The 22,692-nt window shown below is 38.6% G+C and overlaps 1 protein-coding gene across 1 annotated transcript in view; it reads left to right on the top strand.

The window, feature by feature from the left end:
• The window catches only part of AHRR (aryl hydrocarbon receptor repressor), an 84,531-nt gene that overhangs the window by 54,631 nt on the left and 7,208 nt on the right, over positions 1-22,692 (top strand). The window contains exons 4-7 of the mRNA XM_051611449.1: positions 1,294-1,394; positions 18,593-18,682; positions 20,013-20,142; positions 21,580-21,713. Coding sequence (XP_051467409.1) covers positions 1,294-1,394; positions 18,593-18,682; positions 20,013-20,142; positions 21,580-21,713 — 455 coding nt within the window. The remainder of the gene's footprint in view (positions 1-1,293; positions 1,395-18,592; positions 18,683-20,012; positions 20,143-21,579; positions 21,714-22,692) is intronic.

Raw genomic sequence — 22,692 nt, 5'->3', positions numbered from 1 at the left:
ATTTCGATCATACCCACAGTCATTTGCAACAAGTATTATCCAAGCTGTTTAATAATACAGACCTTTTCCTCAACTTGGTATCTTACTAAAAATTTTAATCCCATTGTCATGACTTTTAGCAACAAGTTCAGGAGCATGAGAGGATTGATGACTGTCTCCTCTTCTTATTCAGATTTGTTATAAACGATTCCTGTCCTTTAAAAAATTTATTTATTATTATTATTAACCATCTCTGGCAGTGGCTGCTTCAGCTCTCTGCTTTAGCTGGAAGGGACAACCTGTATCAAATGTCCCAGCTAATCGTAATGGTATGTTTCCCTCTCTCATTTTCTCCATGGAGAGTAGAACAAACAGAAAACTGAATCTTTGTTTGTTACCGGTATATCTGTCTGCCTCATCTCTGGGATGGGGCAGTAAGAGTGAAGCTGACTCCTTAATTTTTACTGACCAGATGATAAAGACAGGTTCCTGTCATGTGCCCTAGATGATGCAGAAGCCCAGTGTATCACATGATGTCAGCCTTCTCAGAAATTCTTCTATTATCCCCAGAAATGGGACTGTATTTCAGCGATTTTTCTGTGAGTTACATTTATATGAAGACTTTAACCTGAATATTCACAGTTATATCAGATCAAGCAATGATAATACGTATGTGGCAAGTGCACTTACATATTACATATTTCCTTATGATAAGGAAAAATATATGCAATTTTAAACCATAGTGAGACATTTGCATTAATTTCATGTAGTAAATGACCTGCTAAAAGCAAACTTCAAACCTCTGTTTAAAAATGAAACACTCTAAGAACATTTTCTTGAATCTTACAGTCATGCTCGGACTCATAGAAGGGAATAGGGAAGAGTGAGGCTGAAAATAATTTGGTTGCAAGGAGGTCAGCACTGAAAACAAGAAACATTTCAGTCTCTTGTCTTCTGAGCTCTACAGGCATTTCTTTATATTGTCATAATACATATTTTTATAAACAAAACAACTTGCTAACTTTCTTTTGCTTCTTTCCTGTGGGTGTTGGTTGTTGCTTTATGTTGAGTATGCTAATGGAAAAAGTCTGTTTAATAAAAAATGTGATAGATATTTCATATAAAAAACATCTGGATTGCCAAATATGTATCTATCTCCCTCACAGCAAAAGAAAGTTGTAAGTAACTGAGATCCAGACCACAATGACAATAACTCTCAATTAAATCAATGCATGTTAAGTGCCTAAATAAGAATTTTAGTTCAGCAGGCCTAACCATGATGCTTTCTAAATTGATAATAATTCTTTCCAACAGCCATCCAAGAAAAGCACTTTAAGAAGCAAGTTGGCCAAACAATAAAAGAAGACAATGTATCTAACAAGACTGCTGTCCAAGAAGGTGGACTTCTACTAGAAGTGAGTGAAAAAATGCTGTCTTTTCTGGCTCTGATTTCTTCAGTTTTATGATATATTCAGGTTAATAATAGAATCATAGAATCATAGAATAACAGTACTATTCAGGTTGGAAAAGACCCTTGGGATCACTGAATCCAACCATCATCCCTACTCTGCAGAGTTCTCCCCTAAACCATATCCACCAACACCACATCCAAACAACTCTTACACCCAGGGATGGTGACTCAACCACCTCCCTGGGCAGCCTATTCCAGTGTCTAACCACTCTTTCTGTGAAAATTTTTTTCCTCGTGTCCAGTCCAAACCTCCCCTGTTGCAGCTTGAAGCCATTCCCTCTTGTTCTGTCACTAATTACCTGTGAAAAGAGACCAGCACCAACCTCTCTACAATGACCTTTCAGGTAGTTGTAGAGACTGATGAGGACTCCCCTCAGCCTCCTCTTCCTCAGACTAAACATTCCCAGCTCCTTCAAGTGTTCTTAGTAAGATTGATTCTCTAGGCCCTTCACCAGCTTCGTTGCCCTCATCTGTACTGGCTTCAGCACCTCGATATCTCTCTTGAATTGAGGTGCCCAAAACTGGACACAATACTCCAGGTGTGGCCTCTCCAGTGCTGAGTACAGGGGGACAATCACCTCTCTCCTTCTGCTGGTCACACTATTTCTAATACCAGCCAGGATGCCATTGGCTTTCTTGGCCACCTGGGCATCCTGCTGGCTCATATTCAGCCGCTTGTCAATGAGAACCCCCAGGTCCTTTTCTGCCAGACACTTTCCAGCCACACTTCCCCAAGCCTGGAGCGTTGCCTGGGGTTGTTGTGGCCCAAGTGCAGGACCCAGACCTTGGCCTTGTTGAAGCCCAGACCATTAACATTAGCCCAACAATCCAGTCTATCCAAGTCTCTCTGTAGAACCTCCCTAACCTCATGCAGATCAGCACTCCCGCCTGGCTTGGTGTCATCTGCAAACTTACTGATGCTACACTCTACGTCCTTATCAAGATCATCACTAAAGATGTTAAACAGAAATGGTCCATAATAATACTAGTACATAATAATACTAATACATAATAATAATCCTTTTGGCAACTTTGAACAAATGGTTGGTCTTGGTGTGAGTCATTCAAGAATCCCACTTGTGAGCACTTTGTGCTAGAGCAAAACTGGCAGTTTATGGTCAGTCTCTGTTTGGGCAACTGCACCTTGCACTCTTACATCCTTGAAATTACCAGTGAACTCCAGTGGGCTGGTTTGCAGTTCTTCATTTGGAGTGATAGCAGTTTATTTTACTTGGTCCAAATTTTGAGGGTGCCAACAGGAGCTTGCCTGGTGCCTGATCTGAATTAGGATTATTTTGGGATATTGCTGTTTATCTTACTTCCTCAGCTCTGAGAGAAGCTGTGTGTGCAGAAGTTGTTCCTTCTATGTATTCTTATCCCCTTTAGGATGACTTTATATTGGCAGAGCAGCATAAAGGGGCCAGACTATTACTGAGAATTGGATCCATTAATCAGGATGAAGAATTAACACTGCTGTGAACTACTGAACCAGCTAGAGCACAGCAGTCCATCCCAGATATATCTGCATTTTAAACATATGATGTAATAATTCCTTCTATACACTGAGGTTCTTGGAAATTCCTATGTGATTAAGACTACATATGCATAGTTGTTTTGGATAGGATAATATTTGTGGTATAAAAATTGTGTTTTAATGACAGCTTTAAGATACATACAAATATAAATTAAATATTAGCCTCCAGCAAATAAATGCTGTATACTGTTAATGAAAAAAAGAAAAAAGACATTTTATCATGGGATCCAATAAAATAAGTAATTCATGTCTCCAGAATGGAAAGTGGCTCCCTGCTTTCCTTCCTCTTAATACTTTAGAAGATTTTGATCTTGTATTTCGAAGCAAGTAATGCAGAAGTGTCTGATTAGTTAGTGCTAGTGCCAAAATTAAATGTTTGGCTGTCAGGTGTTACTTGCAATCATTTCCGTTCCCAATGCAGAGGGAGTACAGGGTGTGCAATAAATTATAAATATGTTGAACTCCTAATTTTTAATGAGGCTCTCCTATCTTTAGTCTATGTTTTGCTGGTTGCATATTACATGCCCATAAATTATAATAATTAAGGAACTTCAAACAGTAGCCCTACTGCTACAAGCACGTGGGAAACACACTGATATATAATTTCAGGTAAGTTACAAGACACCAGTACTGCTGAATATGCTAATGGTCTGTTTACTACAAGGTATGTAAGAGTCACATTTCTTTTGAATATATGGCAGATATTTTATCCTGGATCATACTTAATGTGGATCATTAAGTACATGTCTAAGTGCATCTTAATATGAATGTATTCACCAGGCTTCATCTGTGGGCATATCTGACCTAGAATAAAAGGGTGAATTTTCCTTAGGCCTTGCTGGGAATGTTTCCTGGGGACTGAGTTTGGCTCTGATGCTCATTCAGTGACCATGGCATGTCAAGAAAAGTGGGTTTTTTTATTCAACCAAATTCACTGTGTTGGTTATTAGGGATTGTGAGGTTTTAACTAAACTAAATTAAATTGTCACATTTCGGATTCCTTTCAAGGAGAAGCAAACAATCTTGCTGGTAGTTGCTGTGCTTTGTATATTGGCTTGTGAATCTGGGCACTTTACTGTCTCTCAAAAGATACTTTTCAGCTGCTTTTCTTCTTGTGACACCACCTGGCACTGTGCAACCTCTCCTAGACACTTTATATAATACAAACCAGAATAATCTGAATCAACAAAATATGGGTGAAAAATACTGTTCCTGACTGCAATGTTAATGGAAAACCAGAGATAAATAGATAGAAATATGTAATACAGGAACCCTAATTACTGATAAATAATGTATCTGTGACTCTCAAGTCTTGCAACAATGCAGTACTTCCCCTTTCAGCTTGAAATAAAACAGTGGAATTAGGCTGTCTTCAAAGTATGTTAATTTTTTTTTTTTTTTAATTTTTAAAGGTCTCTGCCACAACATGTGTTTTTTATTTATGATTTTATAGAGATTTTTAACAGAAGTAATCAAATGACTTTCATCAGCAATCATAGAATAAACAATGATACCAGTTTATCAAAGACTTTAGGGGAGCACAGCAGGTATCTAAATAAATAATTTCTGCCAGTGTTTTAAGATGACTTCTTCTGGATGAGGGAGTCTTTTCTTGCCATCTTTGTTTCCCTTTAGAGGGGAGACAGACAAACCAAAGTACAATTTTATTAATGGTCTTTTTGAGTATACCCCATTCTTGCAATTTTTGCTCTCCTCGGAGACTGTTTGACTGCAGTAATGATTTTTAACTTTGGACTTTCAAAATATTTTCCAGGACAGGTGGTGTTGCAACCCTTGTGCCACATGCCTACTGGCAGAAAAGGGCCACATTCAGTTTCTGAAGCTTGTTACTGAATACTTAACACTGGGCCAAACCCATAACCAGGAAAGTGGGAAAATAAATTGTATTGACAGTCAATAAATCCAGATAGAATTTATGTGATGATGGGGTGGAGAAACACAATAAAATGATGTCTTGGAAAAATAAGAGTGAATCAGCGGTGGGTATCTAGGCAATAGCCTTGATTGCAGTAATCATCTCATGGCTGTTGGCCGCCTCCAACTCTTCCCCCCAGCTATGCTGCAGCTCACAGCCTCAAGTCCTGACTCAGAGTCTACACAGCTGGGCAGGTAATTCCTTGTCCCAAATGCATGTGCGATTTTCACACATTATACTACACTATCACAAGAATTAAATGTCCATTGTCAGGAGGGAGACCCTCTCCGGACTTGTTTTTCCCAGCGACGTGTATTCAGACAGTGGCCCCGTCATCACCAGTGACGTTGCCTCTTGTGTCATCATCACCCCTATACTAAGCAGCATCCTGCTGAAATTGTCACTTGGGCTTCTTGACAGGTTCTTTTGGCTTGTTATGGAAGAAGCACTGATGTGCAAGTTTCTGTCTCAGCACTTGCTGCTGAAGGAGATGTCTTGATGGGCTTTCTTCTTTGTTATGTCTGTTGGTCTTCTGATCTGCTGTTACAGGCTGCAGCAGAGGATTTATGGTATCTCTGTCTCCAGATGGATGTAAATATTTTCAGGTGTGAAAATAGTGTTTTATATCCAAAATGTCACAAAAATTAACAAGAAATCCAGATGATCTAGGCAGCTCACAAGCAGATGCTAATGGAGTAGGACTGCCTGGATCTGTCATGCCCTATCTTGCTGATGAATACTGATAAAAGCCAGACCTGGTCTGTTTTGTCATTCCCATGCTCACCAGCAGCTCACACTCTTTTAGGAAAGGTCCATGTTGTTTTTCAGAATGTTCCAAGCCACTCTTTTGCCCTGCTCACAGGCAGATTTCCACATAAGTCCTCTACTCTTCAGACTTAGGGGCACAAGAATAACATTTCTGTGGGTTTGTCTCATGTTTTTCTTTATGGGTGCCCTGAAGATGCCAGTCATCATACTACCCTGGTATTTCTTATTCGGTGATGCTGTACATTTACTCTTCCTGAGCAGAGACAGTTAGCTATGCATGCCCAAGTTGCCTTTTTCCTGCTGTGAACAAATAATATGGCTGAATAACAAGGTATTTGATTTGGTTGCTATTTCATTAAAAAACCCATGCATAGCAGCAAGAAATGCAAGGCCCTTTCAGGTGTAATTTGAATTACAGCCCAGAAGGATGGCTGCAGGCTCGACATGTGTGCTGAAGAGAAAAGACTTGTAGCCTGTTTTTCTGTGTGTAGCTCAGAGTGACAAAAGGCTGCTTACAAAAGCCTCCACAGCCTTGCTCCAATGCCAAAATCACCTGCTCTTTCCATAGGAACATCTGCACATCTCTGGTTCTGCACCTCACCCTTCTGGAGCATCTGGTGGTGTCTAGGCCAATCTTTATTCAGTTTAGCATGTCAGGAGACTGCTGAGGGGACCCGTGCACCCGGTGTATGTGCTTAGCACTGGGCTGCTGAATGCTTTGGCATCTCCTCCTGTGTACGTGAGAGACTTAATTTATTCCAGTCAAACACAGGACAGGACTTTTAGTTTTCATCAATGGCAGAAAAAAGCAAGTTGTTTACATTTGATACATTAATCTATGGCCAAAGTCTCATTCTCCACCCTTCCTAAACAGTGCTATAATTACAACTTACTTAAATTTTTAGGCAGAGGCTGTCAGATGCCTGGCATCTTAAAATTACGGACATATGGACTTGTATTAAAAAAAAAAAAAAGGAAAAAACTTATTCAAAATAACATCTGTCTTCATAAGTGCAGAAAAACAGTGAAAGCTAGTTTTGGTGGTCTGGTCCTTATAATTCTCCACTGGTATAAATAATATAAGCTTTGTTACATTAACCACTTAATAATCTAAAGTTGGATTTTTCAAAATGAGCTTCTGTGTTTTGTAGGCATGCTTTTGTTCTACCATTTAGCAGCTGGATTTCACTGATTTGAGTTGTAGCATGACCAGTGAGGCAATTCCGGTATCTAGCAGCATTTGTGCTTACAATTAACTGTTGGTGCAAAGCGATAGCATGATCAGGTATAGGCACTTCATCATAGAGACAAGCCCTTTAGATAGTATTTCTTAATTCCATATCACAGAGTTGGACACTATTGTGAGTAGGAAATTTTAGTTCTTGCTTGGTAGCTCCCACTGCAGTTACTGAGACTTTTTTTTTCATTAACTTTAATACCAAATAGAGTTCAAGTCTTCTTAATTTAAAAAAAAACAAAAGTAAAAAAAAAAAGTTTAATCTATGTAAAAGATTAAGGATTTGATACAATGCAGGTTTGAAGCATATTACTTAACATTATGTTGTTAACTTAAATGTGGCTGCAAATAATAAGCTTTCTTGTAATTTCTTTGAACAGAGAGGTATATATCCACATTTTGGCACTGAAAGGTATTTTCAGGTGGCCTCTACTGACAGCTTGAACTAGAGTTCAAGTTTCATTCCAAGGGAACTGGAAAATGATACACTAGAAAACATCCTATTGGTGCTGTTCTTCACTCTGCATAAGGAAATAACATAGGAAACCCTTTTCCCACTTGGTTTCCTGTAATTTTTTTAAACTTGTTAGTCTAATTCCACTTCCTCCTTCCCAAATGATTTATGTAATCAGTACTTGATAAAACTGCTCTTGAAAAAGGTTCTCCAGCTTGAATTTCAGTCTGAAAGCAAGACATTTTACTCTTCCTGTTATTTTTTATTTTAAACTTGAAAAGGAAAATTGGGAGTCAGACAAAAGTGCATGGTTGTTATATGGAGCTATGACTAAGGCAGACTTCAGAAATCAAAAGCTGGTATAGAGAGACATTTGATTTATTCTGTTCCTTAATTCCTTTTCAGCTTCCAGTGGCGCTGACTGTCTTAGTACAGTCATTCTAAAGTAAATCCTGTTTGATGATACAGTGCTTCACCTTTTAATCTACTGGTTTAAAATAGGGCCACCAAAATAGGAAGTCCTCATAAGAAGCTCAGAGTCTCAGTGCATTTTGTTTTCCAGTTAATGTAACTTTTAAAAGTTACCCAAACAACCCTTTTGCTTTCCTTTGTTTTCAAACGTGAACTTTCTCCCAGTAATTCAGATGACATGATTTAAGCTGACATTAGTCACTTATGATGACTTACAGAGAATTTATCCATGAAAAAAAGAGCCATAAATGGGGTAAGGAGTAACTTGCCATTTTATCACATGCGTACATTCACTCGCTTCTTGCCAGGCGCAGGCAAAACACAAAGGAACATTTCAGAGGCCCTGGTCCCTTTTTTTTTTTTTTTTTCCCCTTTACAAATAGACGTATTTCTAAAATCCAGACTTGAAATTTGGCATAGCCACAACTCCATGCAAAAAATATCCTTTGTGTTGCCCTTTAAACAAATAACTAATGTTCTCGCTTATTCCTTTTATTTTATTTTTTTTTTCTTCTCAAACAAATCTGGACAGAAAAGCCTGTGACCTCTAAATACCATTTGCTGTCTACTCCAGTCCCTAGTGCTACTCTTACGACTGTAACACTCACAATGCTGCACTGAGGTTTCTGAAATACAGGCACTGCCACCCTCCAGCTTGACGGGGGGTGGGAGCACATCAAAATAAAAAGATGTCATCCTCTCCCTTCAGATTTGGAGCCTAAATAAGAGAAAAGTGATGAAATAAACATTTTGATGGGGAACCAAGTGCACAGAAATAATTAACAAAATGGTAACCATGATTGCCAGCACTCGTAGTGTATGAGCAGCTTGACCTTTGCCAGGACTTTTGCAAGAGTTTTAAGGATCAATTTGAGGAAGAAAAATCAGGTACCCCTGCTTGCATGGAGCCTTTTAGCAAAATGAGAAACACCATTAAGTGCTTGTTTTCAAACCTTGCAAATGGGTGAGGGTAGCACATTGGACTGATGTTAATACTTAGCTTCTCCAACATGAAATGACAGATTATAATTATGGGGGAAGCAAGCTGCAAGCAGATTGGAAAATCAGGACAAGCAGCCGATGTTTAATGTGACAGAGAAAGGGGAGCTGGCAGCCAGCACAGGTATACAGTGAGAAGACTCAGTCACCATCCTCTTGGGTTTGCACTGGCACCAGAAAAGTTGCCTTCCACTTGTCAGGGCAGAGGCAGACCTGCTGTCGTATGGGTAGGCCTAGCTGAGAAATTTTAGTTGTACCGGCGAACTGAGAAGCTGTCCATCAGCAGCATTCAGGTAAAGAATCAACGAGCTTTGGGTACAGACCAGATGTGGATCCAAATTTAAGATCTCTGTTGCTGTCTCCAGACTGTTCGTCTCAGCCAGCTCCACCCGAGCTCACTTTTCACAGCCGCTTCCTCTGTTTCTGCTCAGGCTATTTCAGTGCATCTGGAGACAGTCCAGCAGCCACGTGACTTCCTCCCCAGCAAAACATATTATCCCGTTTCAGCTCAGTTAGTTGTTTTTTTTTTTTTTCCTCTCATTGACTTCAGAGCTAACCCTCAACATCCGTTCTTGCCAGTCAGTAGGTTCAATATCCATATGGGAGCTCTGCACTGTATGGATGCACCGGGATTTAATCTACTGCTAGAACTGGATTTCTTGCAGTCAAATAATGAAGGCAATCATAACACACTGATCCTTGCATACAAGCTTCTGCATGAGCATTTGCTTTTGCAAAGTGTCCTGCTTTTGAAGATAGCAAAGGCATGTATTGTAAACAAACCAACAAGCCCAAAGAAATAGAAATGCACTTCAGATAATGCCTATCTATTATTGTAGGTAACTGTAATCTTACATTGTTTAACTGGTCTTCAACTTGCTGAAGTGAAGTTATACATTAGTAGCCTAATCTATATTTACAGCTGACACTTGCTTCCAGTATATTCCTCATTCTCAACTCAGGAAAGCTAATGACCTGCAACCTTGCTGTTCTCTCAGTAGTGTGTAGTGATGAGCAAAAAAGCAGGTCCAAGCAAGACTGTCTTTTGCACTGCAATTTTGCAGTGATTTTCTTTGGTGATTATGAAGGTTTCAAAAGAAAAACTTAAATATTTTACTAGAAATATTGAGTACATTTCAATTTTATTTTTTGCCTACCTGAGTTAATAGAACTTGAATATGCTATTTGATGGGTTTGAACTGAAGATAAAACTGCTGTTGAAAAGCATGATGCTGACCATTAACTGTAGTTTTCTATTAGCAAGGATATAGTATTGATTTGGAGACAGAAGGACAGAAAGGCACCCTTCAAATAGTTCTATTCCTGTTCCAAGAACTTCAGGAAAACTCATCATCTTTCTGATTGTAACTGTCCCTGACATTTTGTATCCCATTGTAGTTGCAGTTCTCCCAGGAATTTCTAGCTGCAAAAGCTGATGGTGGCCAACAGCAGACATTCTTCCCAATGAGTTTTACAACTTCTCCCCTCCTCCCAGTACTGCAAGGCCCCTAGGATTTTCCAGTATCTGAGATTGGGCTTTTCTTAGCAATAAGAAAACAAACGTCTGCTCAAAGAAAAGCAGGGGCTTGCAGAAGGGCCTTGGGGAAGGGTCCATCTAGTCTGTAACTCAGCTTATCACTTGCAGTCATTGCTGCTGGTTGGAGGAGTTGTCTCTAACTTTCCATCTTTACCTCTTTCCAGACAAACTGCTCTTATCCACTTGACAGATAATAGCAGAATTCACACCTACTGCCAGTGTGGGACAGGGTGTGTTTCATACAGGATGCTTACAGGATACAAAACATGCATAAAATGATAACTAGCACAGTAAGAGAGTTCCTGGAGTCAGATTCAGGAAAAAAACCCCAACAACTCCACTCACCTGAAATTATGTTTAAAAAAAGATGATTTAGCATATATTCTTGAACAGCATTTGAAATACAGATTGTTTTGCTCTTCTTCTCACCCCCTGAAGTACTTCTGTGTTAGAAATTGTGATATATAGTGCTAAATACACAGAATAATAATGTTCTGAAATTAGGTCATCACATTCTGTTTACAATATATAGGCTGCAACATTATGTCCTTTGGGTTTTGATTCTTCACAGCAAAAGATGTCTGCCATTCAGGCTCATGTAACAGTTTGCAAGTGCAAATAAAAGTCAGATGTGGATGGAGTATTATGACGGCTTCTTCTCTTCAGGACTTGGTGCACTTACATGTAAATAACACTGAAAAAAAATATAAATCCAGACATTTGGTACTTACATATGTCTAATTGTCCAACATGTTGGATAAATATTACTAGAGACTCCTTTCAGTAAGTTATTTCTGTGGAAGATAATGGGTAATCTTACTACATTTGTTACTGCAAAGGCTACTTAACTAAATTGGTTATTACAAGTGCTGGGTAGTGAGCAATTAGTGCTTCATTTTGAGTCTTCTCAAATGGAATTAATCAAGCTTGCATTTTCTATATTGAAATTATTGAAGAGAAGACTGAAAAGCCCAAAGCAGCTGCAGAACTCCAAAAGAATGAAGGGCTGAACTTGCGCTGAAGATATGATATTGCCCCAGCTTTGCTTCCATCTGTGAATACAACATCTGCTTTTGAGGAAGTGAAATGAGAAACTGCATAAATCAATATAAAGATTGCTTCCATTTCTAAGTGTAGTCCAGGGCATAGTATTTGTGAAAGATCATTGTCAGTAGGGTTCCATTACTAGCAGAGCACAACTTTAAACTCAACATAATTATTAATGAGAAGGCTAAAGGAAAAGATGTAGGAGATTATGTCATACTTTACTCATACTTTAGTGATAATTGCTAAGGTAAATGACATGTTACTCATCTGACTACTCACTAGCATATCCAGTAATCATGATACATATATCTATGTATTAATAAATAAAATGTGGTTTTTTTCCTGACATTTTTAGAATTATTGCTTTAAATAATTTTATTCTTTAGATTACTACAAATAATCTTAAATACTTGTACAATGTCCATTAGTCTCAGGTAGTATTCATATACTCACTTCCCATATGAAATCATTATTGGTAATACAAAGAAAGAATAATGCATTTGTTTCAATTAAACCCGAAAAATCCACCAAACCTTGCCATCATTAGCAAGCATTGTTGGTGTTTATTCTAAGCAGACATGCCATATGACAAATTCGTACTGAAGTATTTGGTGTCACCCATGAATTAACTTTTGAAGCAAAACCTTCTCTAACCCGTCTTTGAGCTATTTATTCATTAGTGCTGCTCCACTCTGGAAGCACAGTCTGTATTCTCATTTCCAGTGTTTAGCCCTTGTGAAAACAATGGGAATCGATTGGGGTGTATCTCTTTCTAGAGTGCACCACATCAATTTTCTGCACATAAAAAGTCAAATGATACTTCAGCTCTTCTTTCTAAGTACCATCTTGGGCAGAGTGGATAATTTTGAGGTGCTGGGCTCATTGGAGGCCAGTGGTTTGTGCCTATAGTAAAGAAGAGAGGCCCTAATCCAAGGACTTGATGCAGTCTGAGCAATCGTTGTTACAAAAACTTAGCTTGGAAGCAAAGTGTAAGGGAAGAAAAACATGTACAGTTTTGCATCACGCGATCAAATGCACTTTAAAGGCAAAGTTGTTCTTGGTTGTGTCTAATGCTTATTACATATCAAGCAAATAAAAAACAACATCACCATGGTTTAAAATCTGCTTACATGTGTGCTCACATTACAATCTCACCCTCCAGGGAACTATTATGTTTGCTTGAAAGTTTATAGCTCACAATTACCAGAGCCCAATGACTTAAATTTTCCTAACTGATTTCCAGGAGGCCAGTTTTGTCTGCTGCCTCTTGACGAGCCGCAGCTTTCCAGCTCCCTCTTTAGACTGAAGACCTATACATAAACAAGTATCTCCAAAGTTGCCCTAAGTGGCCCTTGGTGGAAGTGGTGGGATACTGAAAAATGGAAAAATGAGACATTTCATCAGCTGAATGGTTCACAGTTGTCTGTGCCTTTCAGGTGGCACAGCTTCACCTTCTGAAAGTGGGAGGGCCAGGGCTCAAAATCTTCTGGCAGTGTGAATGTCTTAGAAAAATTTTCTGGGCCCTGCTCTGGGTGGTGCAGCATTAGACACTGAATTTCCATACTGTCTTGAAGAAGCCTGAAGTGATATCATGACTTAAGGAGAAAGGCAGGAATTTGAACTTCATTTTATCTGGGAAGATGAGCAAAAGAGGCATAATGATCATATGTATGTATTTCTTTGTATTTGAAAATAAACATTTCTGCTGTCTATGAAAACCAAAAAATTAGATGGAACACTTTCCCTCCAAAAGGCTTCCCATATAAACTCAAGGCTGTAGGCTTCAGCTTGTAGCATTTACTTTCTTCCCTGGCTCAAATGATGGAAATTCATCTTCTGTTTTGTTTCTTTTGCCTGAAAACTAAGCAGTACACACAAGTCTTTGATCAAAACTGAATGCTAAAACCAATTCTGTCACTCCCCCTTTGCACGAAATAATGCTTACTCACAGAAATATTTCTTTTGAAGTTGTTCTGTAGATTCCAGAGAAATACATAAGAGTCTGGAGGGCTAAGAGATACTGTACTTGTTGAGAAAAGCCATATTCTGATGTCACCAGATATGGTATTTCTGAACAGTCTTTTATGTGGGGTTTTATTTCAGGGTTCTGTAAGAGGAGTTTTTTTTCTTGTTGTTTTTTTTTTTTTTTCATTTATAAAGAGAACTTCAAGGATTCCAGAGGGATTTTCGAGAAGGGCAATTGTGACTACTAAAAACACCAGTGGAAAGAAATACTGATTCACTAAACAATACAGTTAAAGACAGAAGACACATTAACTGTCTGCGTTTTCCTCCTAATATTCAGAAGACAAGAATGAGTATATCATTTCCAGAGTTTTTAAATAGCTACTTATTTAGATCACCATAAAATGGCCCCATCCCACTTAGGATGCAAAAACCCAGTGATCCACTATTAAATGAAGCTGTTCCAGATAAACTGTGAGCCAACTGACCCTGGAAATTTAGTACCCACGTTGCGTGACTTGAAAATCTGTTCAAAGCAAGGCATGGCTGCAGGCCTTGACTGTTGTACTTTAGTAACCATAGTAACATGGTCTCTGGAGACCTAATGCTAGTGAATTTTCCTTTATTTCAAGGAAGAGTAATAAGAGAAATGTGGCTTGGAACTCGTTCTCTCTCTTCCTCCCCCCTCACCCCCTACCTCAGCCCCCCTTATTTTTACCATGCCATGACCTTGACCAAAATATCTTTGAAGTATTTGCTGGCTGATTTTCTGCTATGGGACAAGAAAAAAAAATATCAGGATATATAAAGGATCTTGCCAAAGGAAGTCCTATCTTCCTCAAAATATTTGCCTTCATTCCCAAAGAGAACCTCTTGACTAATAGCGTTTCAAAAACTTCTTAATGGAAGGAACTGATAACTTTCATCTCACAGCTACCACGGGCACTAAAATAATGTTGTACTTTCTTTGAACTGACAGATTAATTGTTTTTTGTTTCAGTAGCAGGTGCAGCTCTTCGTGAGTACATAATTGGATGTACATGTTTTTTCAAAGGAACACAGGACTCTGCCTGGTGCCAAGCTCTCTCTCTTTTTTTTTTTTTTTCTTTCTTTTTCTTTTACATTTCGGAAAAACCCCCCACAATTTCATTTCTTAAGTACAATGTAGAAAACTCATGTAATGTTTTTTAAAAGCCAAATACAAACAAACAAATGTTCACAATACATACTTCAGTCTGTCTCACATGTTTCAGCTATTATCCTGGATTAGAAATTCCATCTGTCATTGAATCCGTATGGTTTACCAAATGGCAATTTACAACCATGTATTTTTTGCAGATTCCAAGTTGGCTGGTTTTTGCTGCAAAAGTTTTAATGTGCACGCTAATATCTGTGTGTGTGTGTGTCCCTGTGTGCTTGTCTAAGTGTATGCAAATTGATAAAAATTGTGATGGGATACAAGTGGACGTAGATGATAAAAAACACAGCAGTTGTACACAAAGCAAATAGCATCGACATTGAGCTGTGGGGTTCGGTTATTTCCTTCTCTAAATCCAAGAGCCCTCTTTTAAGCTTCCCATTATTTCTACTGAAATTAGTAAAGTGAGATGAGGAGAGCTGCCTTTACTTCTCTGTGCTTCCCCTCTGTGCTTTGGGCAGACACTTGCTTACACTAGGAGTGCAAACTGCGTGGCTATGGGGGCTGGTCCAACTCCTCTTTCCCTTCTCCTCCCTGCAGGTTATCAATAACCCAGGCAGACGGCTGCTGTGGTCCTGACACAGCACACCAGTGTGGCCTCCCGTTCACTGGGAACAAGAGAAAACTATTGCTGAGTATTGTATTTCAGTAACTGAGAAAGTTTAAAATCATGATTGGAGCTATATACTTTGTCGTCCTGTTGCATGTGAGACCTGGTACCTTAGTCAAAAAAAAAGTTGGGAATAGTTTTTGTTCATTCTCATGCACTGAGGCTGTGTCTCTCTCCCACTCAAATCACTAGGATTCTGGCCAAAATAATGGAAAAATCTCTACGCAGTGTTACTATAAAGGGCTTGAGTATGGAATTGTGTATGAAACCAGAGAGATTTATCTGAGAGGTCAGAAGAGGTCTTTTCCTACTAATTTGCAATCACTGCTACCCACTTTCGGGGTACCAGAGCTGAGCTAACAAAAACCCTCCTCCTTTTCTCCAGCTGTGGTAGATAGATAAGAAAAATATAAATCTCAACTCAGACTCTGAGTCCTCTGTGCTACAGATGCCAGGTTTCTTACTGAACTGCACTTTAGGGTAATATTGAGAAAATGGAAAAAAATTGCAGTCATGAGTAAGACTCACTGGTTATGAAGTTTTACTCCATGTCCAGCTCGTCTCTTTTTAGTGTGGTTGAAGCAGCAGGTTGCCCAGCTAAAACGAGGTTTAGACACATGGAATTTGTGTTAATCCTCAATAGCTTCATGTGGCTCCATAAAAGTTGTTGTTGCACCAAAGTGGGTTTTGCTTTTCCTGCCTGCAGGGCAGAGCATCTGATTCCGTCTGCGTTCCAGGTCATGAAAACCAGGCAATGCTTACTTAAGAGATCTTAACCCAGAAAAAGACATGAGCATTTTGAGAACAAAACAAAAACAGAGCAGGGGAAGTTTGTCATTCTCTTCATCTACATACCTCCCTCAAATCCATACTAATTTCTGGTTTAAACACATGGCTCCTTGAATGTTTTGCCCACTTCTTTCCTCTTGCTCTCTCTCACCCTTCCTTAATGCCTCTTCCAATCTTACAGAAGTGTCTGAACTCTTAGAAATACACATGGTCCCATTTCCCCTTCCCATTTTTTACAAACTGCTGCATCAGTTCCAGCCCAATTCTAGCTTTGTGAAAGAAAAACTTGTGTGAAGTAAAAGCTGCCCACCGTCCAGTGTGAGGGAGCAAGTTTTCCACCTTAAAGGTAAAGACTGATCTCTTAGGATACATGTCTGGGCCTGAAGAGTATGTACCCTTATGTTGGATGAAGAAGATTCATTTTTGAATAGGAGTATTTATTTCTTGATTCATAAAAACAAGCCTTGGCAAAGGCAGGTGCTCCCTCATTCATTTCCTACTGGTGCTGAAAATTTCCAGCTTGCCTGCAGGACAATGGGAAGCACTTCTTAAGGATGTTCAGCATGATACTGTTTGAGATTCTTTGATCATATTCAGATTGTGTGGTCATTTTCTAGGTCTTGCCAGCTACAGCTTGAGGCATTAATTTTCATAGGCTAAGAAAAGGTTTTTAATCTTCTTAACTTCTACTTGCCCCAACTGCACAGGCAGGATGGATGGTCTTTTGGAACATGCATGGTAACAGCCACAAACATCCACATGAAGAAGCTCCTTTAAATGTCCTATGGTTATCTATGGTGGAAATTTTTAGTTTGTTCAAATTAAAAGGCCTTCCAGATGTTAAAAATGTAATAAAATTCTTAACATCACATCACTGATGGTTTCATTGCTGTGAAGATGAGTCCAAAGAGGCGTGATGCCAAAAATGCTTCTTTTTCTCCACTTGACATTGGAAATGGTTTTGACAGATACCATCTATGGTGACTCCTCTCAGCACAGTGAAAGGCACAGATGTGAAGATGTGGAAATATTGACCCATTGTCTTCTGGTTGGTGAGGTGCTGGGATGAATTTGGGTGAATTTGGGCATTACTTAGAGCAGAAAATAGCACCAGTCCAGCAATTCCTTGTGGTTGAAGAGTCATCAGGGATAACTAGTGTTCAACACAAAGCCAACTAGGAAGAGATAACGCTTATTCTGGAAAGGATCGGTATTTATGAAGCTGACCTGGAGCTGAACATGGTTTGCCCTTGACTATTCTTAGCAAAGTACAATTAGCACTGAATTGATTGAATCAGTTGCTGCTCTTTCCAAACCTAGGCAAGACATTGCAGTCTCTTCACTAGATTTCTCCAGTCAAAGCTTTTTTGAGGTGCAGAGCATTTTGACATTTATGGTTCCACTGGGCCATGTTTTCCAAAGGTGTTCCACATTTGTGATTGGGGCCAAATGTTCTGAGGAGGTCTGCATATTGTGCACTGAACTCTTGAAACTCTGCCCACCATTGTCACAGTGGGAACAGGCTTCTAGCAGTCTTGGAAATCTGGTCCCTATTTGGGAACCAAAAAGAGAACCAAGCTCACAAAAATATGTCAGTGTATCTGGTTACTGAGCAGTTGAAAATCTGCCCTCATTGTGCTTCGGGATTAACTCATGATTAATAAGCACATCAGTACAACAGTAAATAAGGGAAAGGTGAAGCAAGGATAATAATATAGCAGTATTTAATCAGCAGCAGTTTTGAACTGCAATCTCAAAAGAGCTCAAAACCATCACATGAAAGGATCATCTAAACTACCTTGGAATGCAAGTCTGCTGGGGTGAAGATATGTTACTGAATCTTTATCAAGGGAAGAGAGGCAAAATGTCAGACTGCACGCAGCATGTTGGATCATAATGTTTACGTCACTGATTTAATTTAATCCTTACTTTTATTTCTGGATTTCTCCGGTTGCTTTCCTTAAATCACTGAGTCTATGAGAATTAATTTAGCATTTTTCTGGACAAGATGTTGGTCTATATGAGTGAAGTATTTATTGCCTACTTTTTATATTAATTACATTTATACAATTATGCAATGTATGTATTTCTATAGAAGCTTAAGAGAATAGCCATACATAAAATACATATGCAGGTTTAAAGTCATAGCTGCCACAGCACATGCATTTAATTTTCTTGTTGTAGATTATTATATAATTACCTATATGTATCAATGCAGGTAAATTCAAAGCAATTATAATGGAATGTGATGCTTTAAATTAAAAGGGAAAAAAAAGTTAACATTTGCTATTAGACATTTAATTATATGAATTAATGACAAAATAAAATTTAAAGTAGATAATAAACTAGTAATGTAATATGGTAGTTACAGTGCAATTAGCTATCCTAACTTTTTTCCTTTTAAAAGGAAAAGAACATGTTCCAGATTGTTATTCATTTTTTCATATTAGGAAAAAAAAAAGGCTTTTCTACAAAATTTATGTCCAACTCTTTTTCGGGTGATTATTTCATATTTAGAATATTCTTAAAATCATTACATTTTATACCTCTTTGTTTTCTGATTATCTTTTAAAACGATTTTATTTTCTATTCTTCAGTCACTGAATGGTTTTGCATTGGTGGTGAGTGCAGATGGAAATATATTTTATGCATCATCGACGATTGTGGACTATCTAGGGTTTCATCAGGTAAATATATTAACAAATATTTAGAATACTTAGCCACTGCCATTGTAATAACTTCCTTGTAGTCACTCCTGCTAACTGGCTTTCTAACATGCAGAGCTCTGTTGTTTTGCTTTATCCTTCTACTGCTGATTAGATGTACACTATTAGTGAAACTAAGTTACTTACTGTGCCATTTCAGACTAATTTTCTTTCTCTCTTTTTTTTTTCTTTCTTTCTTTTTTTTTTTTTTCTGGTGATCTGACAGGTGAAGATGAATTCCTTCTGATGTTGTTCCTTTTGTAAAGCTTTTGTTGACAGAAGCACGATCTATAACAAAAATAAGATGTAGCTAAAAGTTTCCTTCCTATTTTGTTATAAAATGCTACTGTTCTAGCAGCCTGTGTATAATAAATATATTGTAAAGTCACAGAGTAACAGAACCGTGTGGTTGGAAAGGACCTCTGGAGGCCATTTAGTTCAACCTCCTGCTCAAAGCAAATCCAGTTAGAGCAGGTTGATCCAGGACTCATCTAGTCAAGTTTTGAGTTTCTGTCTGCCCTCTGGGGTTCCAGACCTGTTCAAGTGTTTCACCACTCTGACTACACATTTCTTTTCACTTATATCAATTCCCAGTTTCCTATGTTGCAAATTGTGTCGGTTGCTTCTTGTCCTCCCACTTTGCTCTTCTGAGGAGAGTTGGGCTTTGTTTTCTGTACACCCACTCACTTGGTTGATGTAGACAGCAGTAAGTTCTTCCTGAATTTTCCTTCTTAAAGCTGAACAAACCCTGTTCTTTTCCCCTCTCCTGATATGTCATGTGCTCCAGCCCTCTTAATGTCCTTGGTAGCACTCTCCTGGGCTCACTTCAGTATGCTAATATCTTTCTTTTCCTGAGGTACTCAAAATTAGAGAGAACTTCGCCTTTGTTGAACTTCCTGATGTTCCTGTCAGCCCATTTTCACAGTCAAGGTCTGAGCAGCTGTCGTGTCCTCCCCAGTTGGCACCCTCACAACCTGCTGAGGGTGCATTCTGTCCCATCATTCACTGATCAACAAATTAAATTAGGTTGGTCTCAGCATCAGTCCCTGTGGGATGCCACTAGTCACTGGCTGCCATCAGACTTTTTTATGACTCATGGTTGCATATGCACAAAAGAGTTCAGAATAAAAAGAATCATCTTAGGATGTAAAGTCAAAAAGCAGCCATGAAAACAGGGGCCTCTGAAATACCTTTCCTCAAGCAATTTTTGCTCTGAAAGTATTTTATATCAGTCATTATTTAAGGAAAGTATTAACCTAAGGGTAATTGTCTGCCCTACTACAAATTAAACATTTCTTGTTGTAATTTTCAGACTGATGTAATGCACCAAAACATATATGATTACATTCATGTGGATGATCGCCAGGATTTCTGCAGACAACTGCACTGGGCCATGAACCCTCCCCAGATGTTGTCTGGACAGCAACTACAAACAGAAGCAGGTGGGATTGTATATGTTGATTGGAAGCACAGGCACCACCGTATAAAGTTAGAATTGCACTCCACCTACACCTAGGGCTGTTCCATGTTATATCTTCGCTGGAAAGCTCCATGATGGGCATTTAAAATGTTTTAATCCCATAGATGACACTTCTTCCTGATTCTTGACATTTATAAGGTGATGTGTGATGCTGAGGTGAGAAAGTTGATGTTTCCTTTATTTTCCTTTGACTAAATGTACCTACGGATATTCTTATCCATGCGGAATGAACTGCATCGTTGTTCCTTCTATCAGCCTTTTGTTCATACTGATCAGGACATTACTCTTTCTCTTATTAATGCAAAAAAAAACCCCATGCAGAACATTTTTGTATAGTACTACAGCAGCCACAACACTTTCCACTGTTTGTTTTCCCACATTAAGTTATATGGAGGAGATTTCAGAGGAAAAAGCAGGTAGAGCAATGCATTTTTTCCTCTAAGGTTGCATTCCCCAGGATGGCAGGTGGATACGTGTTCTCAGCGTTTCTCCACATGAGGCATTAAGCTGACGTCGCCACTACAGAAAATACAATGGGGTTGAAATTATAAACTCTTATGAATTATTGATCCCAGCAAAATGTATGCATTTCACCAGAAGGTGAGGAAATAATCGAGGAAAGAAACTGAAGAAGCAGAGACTCCAGAAGGGGTGGAGAGAAACTTGCAAGTAATCCTTCAGCAGCCTCTATGAAGTCCTCAGGAATACAGTCATAAAACTTGGGTAGAATTTCTTGCAGTTTCTGTGTTTTGCAAGAGTCTTACAGATTTGTGAGGAACTTTGCAAGATTTAGAAGGAAGTACGCGGAAAACAAAACAATGTGCCTGAATATTCCAAACTTTTACAAGTTACAAACATTTGGAATTCTTTTTTTCCTAATATATACAGTGGAGAATTTCAGTTCCTGAGTTCATACTTCTGCACAAATACTGGTGTTGTCTGGGAAATAAGCATATGCATTTGTAGTCCAAAACTGGAAAATGTGTCACTAAAGATCAAGGAGGCAACAGCTGAACATTAGCTAATCAGCCACAGTTTGTATGTTTGTTTTTTTCTTGCATTAGCATACTTCTTTATATTACTCCTTTTTCTAGTGTATTTTCTGTGGTCTCTGAACTCAAAACCAGAAAAAGCTGTTACCCTGCTTTGCATCACTAAAAATCACAAAAACTCAGTTAAAAGTAAAATTTTCTGAAGAAACTCACCTGAATTCTATTATAGAGCTTTTCTTTTTTTCTTTTGGTAGAGCATAAGTATCTCTATATGATACAATTTAATGTTTTTCCTTCCATACAGTAATTTTTTGCAATTTCCATAACAGCTTCTTCAACTGGCTACAGAACATTTTCATTCTTTCTTAGTGTGATCTGATATATTTTGCCTCCACTGTTGTTCCTAGGAGAAGAATATATTCTCAATAAATTGTTCAAAGCTCAAGAGAATGACAGCACAACACCAGATTATTCTTCCTTCTTAACTCGTTGTTTCATCTGTCGAGTTCGCTGCTTGTTGGACAGTACTTCTGGCTTCCTTGTAAGTCTTAACCTCCCTTAGAGAACTGTAGTCAGGACATGCTGGATTTTAATTGCTTCATTTGAAAAATATTTCATCATTAATATTGAACATAAACATTGTGGAGAGCCATGGACAGGATACACTTTTCATATGTGGTGCCCTAACAAGAAACACCTAAAGACATTTATTGATACGTATAAAGATGATGGGAGAAAAGAAGGTTGCAGTATTTGAAATTTAAAGAATCTATGAACTTTCATGTTTTAAGCTCTTTTGGATGATCTGTCCTCGATTTGTACTGGGCACAAGGGCAGCAAGCCTCAGTTTCGATGATTAATTTAAGCACAAAGTATTTGCTTTAAGGAACAGGAACAATAATATTCCATTTTCCCCTTTTGTAATGGGTCCTTTAATGCAAAAAATGAGAATTAGAAATTCTCTCACATGCTCCTCAAATATGCTTACTAGGAGTGGCTCATTTCTAGAAACCACTGGCTTAGTTAAGACCAAAGCTGTTTCTTCTTATGACAAAGTACAGCACAGGCAAAGAAAATGAGAGGATCAACGAGACAGGAAAATGCAACTTCTGTATCAGATGTTCATTTGCTGGAAGACTAAGGGTCTGAACAGCGGTACCAGTTAGTCATTTCTGCATCCCTGTTTTAATCTTGTAGCACTGGAAAATGCCCCAAAAAATTGGGCTGATTTTTCTGTAGTGATTTTGTGGTAGGTAATTTTTTTCACCAACAGGCAGCAGCTTACCATTAACTTGATGTCTGCCTTCTGATTATATGGAGATTTGAGGCAGGGATGGATGGTTCCTTCCGAGCCATGTACTTGTTATCTGCCTATCTTGGGTGTATCTTTTCCCTTGGTATCGGCCTGCGAAGCCCTTGGATTGTGCCAGTTCATATACTTCCCAGAGAAAGTGCATGGCAAGAGGAAGGAAAGTCAGGAACCATCTCACTGGAGAGAACAGAGCATGGAAAAATAAAAA

This window comes from Apus apus, chromosome 2 (assembly GCF_020740795.1).
Source record: "Apus apus isolate bApuApu2 chromosome 2, bApuApu2.pri.cur, whole genome shotgun sequence".
Taxonomy (NCBI): Eukaryota; Metazoa; Chordata; class Aves; order Apodiformes; family Apodidae; genus Apus; species Apus apus.
The sequence above is the reverse complement of the archived record's forward strand: the minus strand, read 5'-3'. Positions and strand labels throughout refer to the sequence as shown.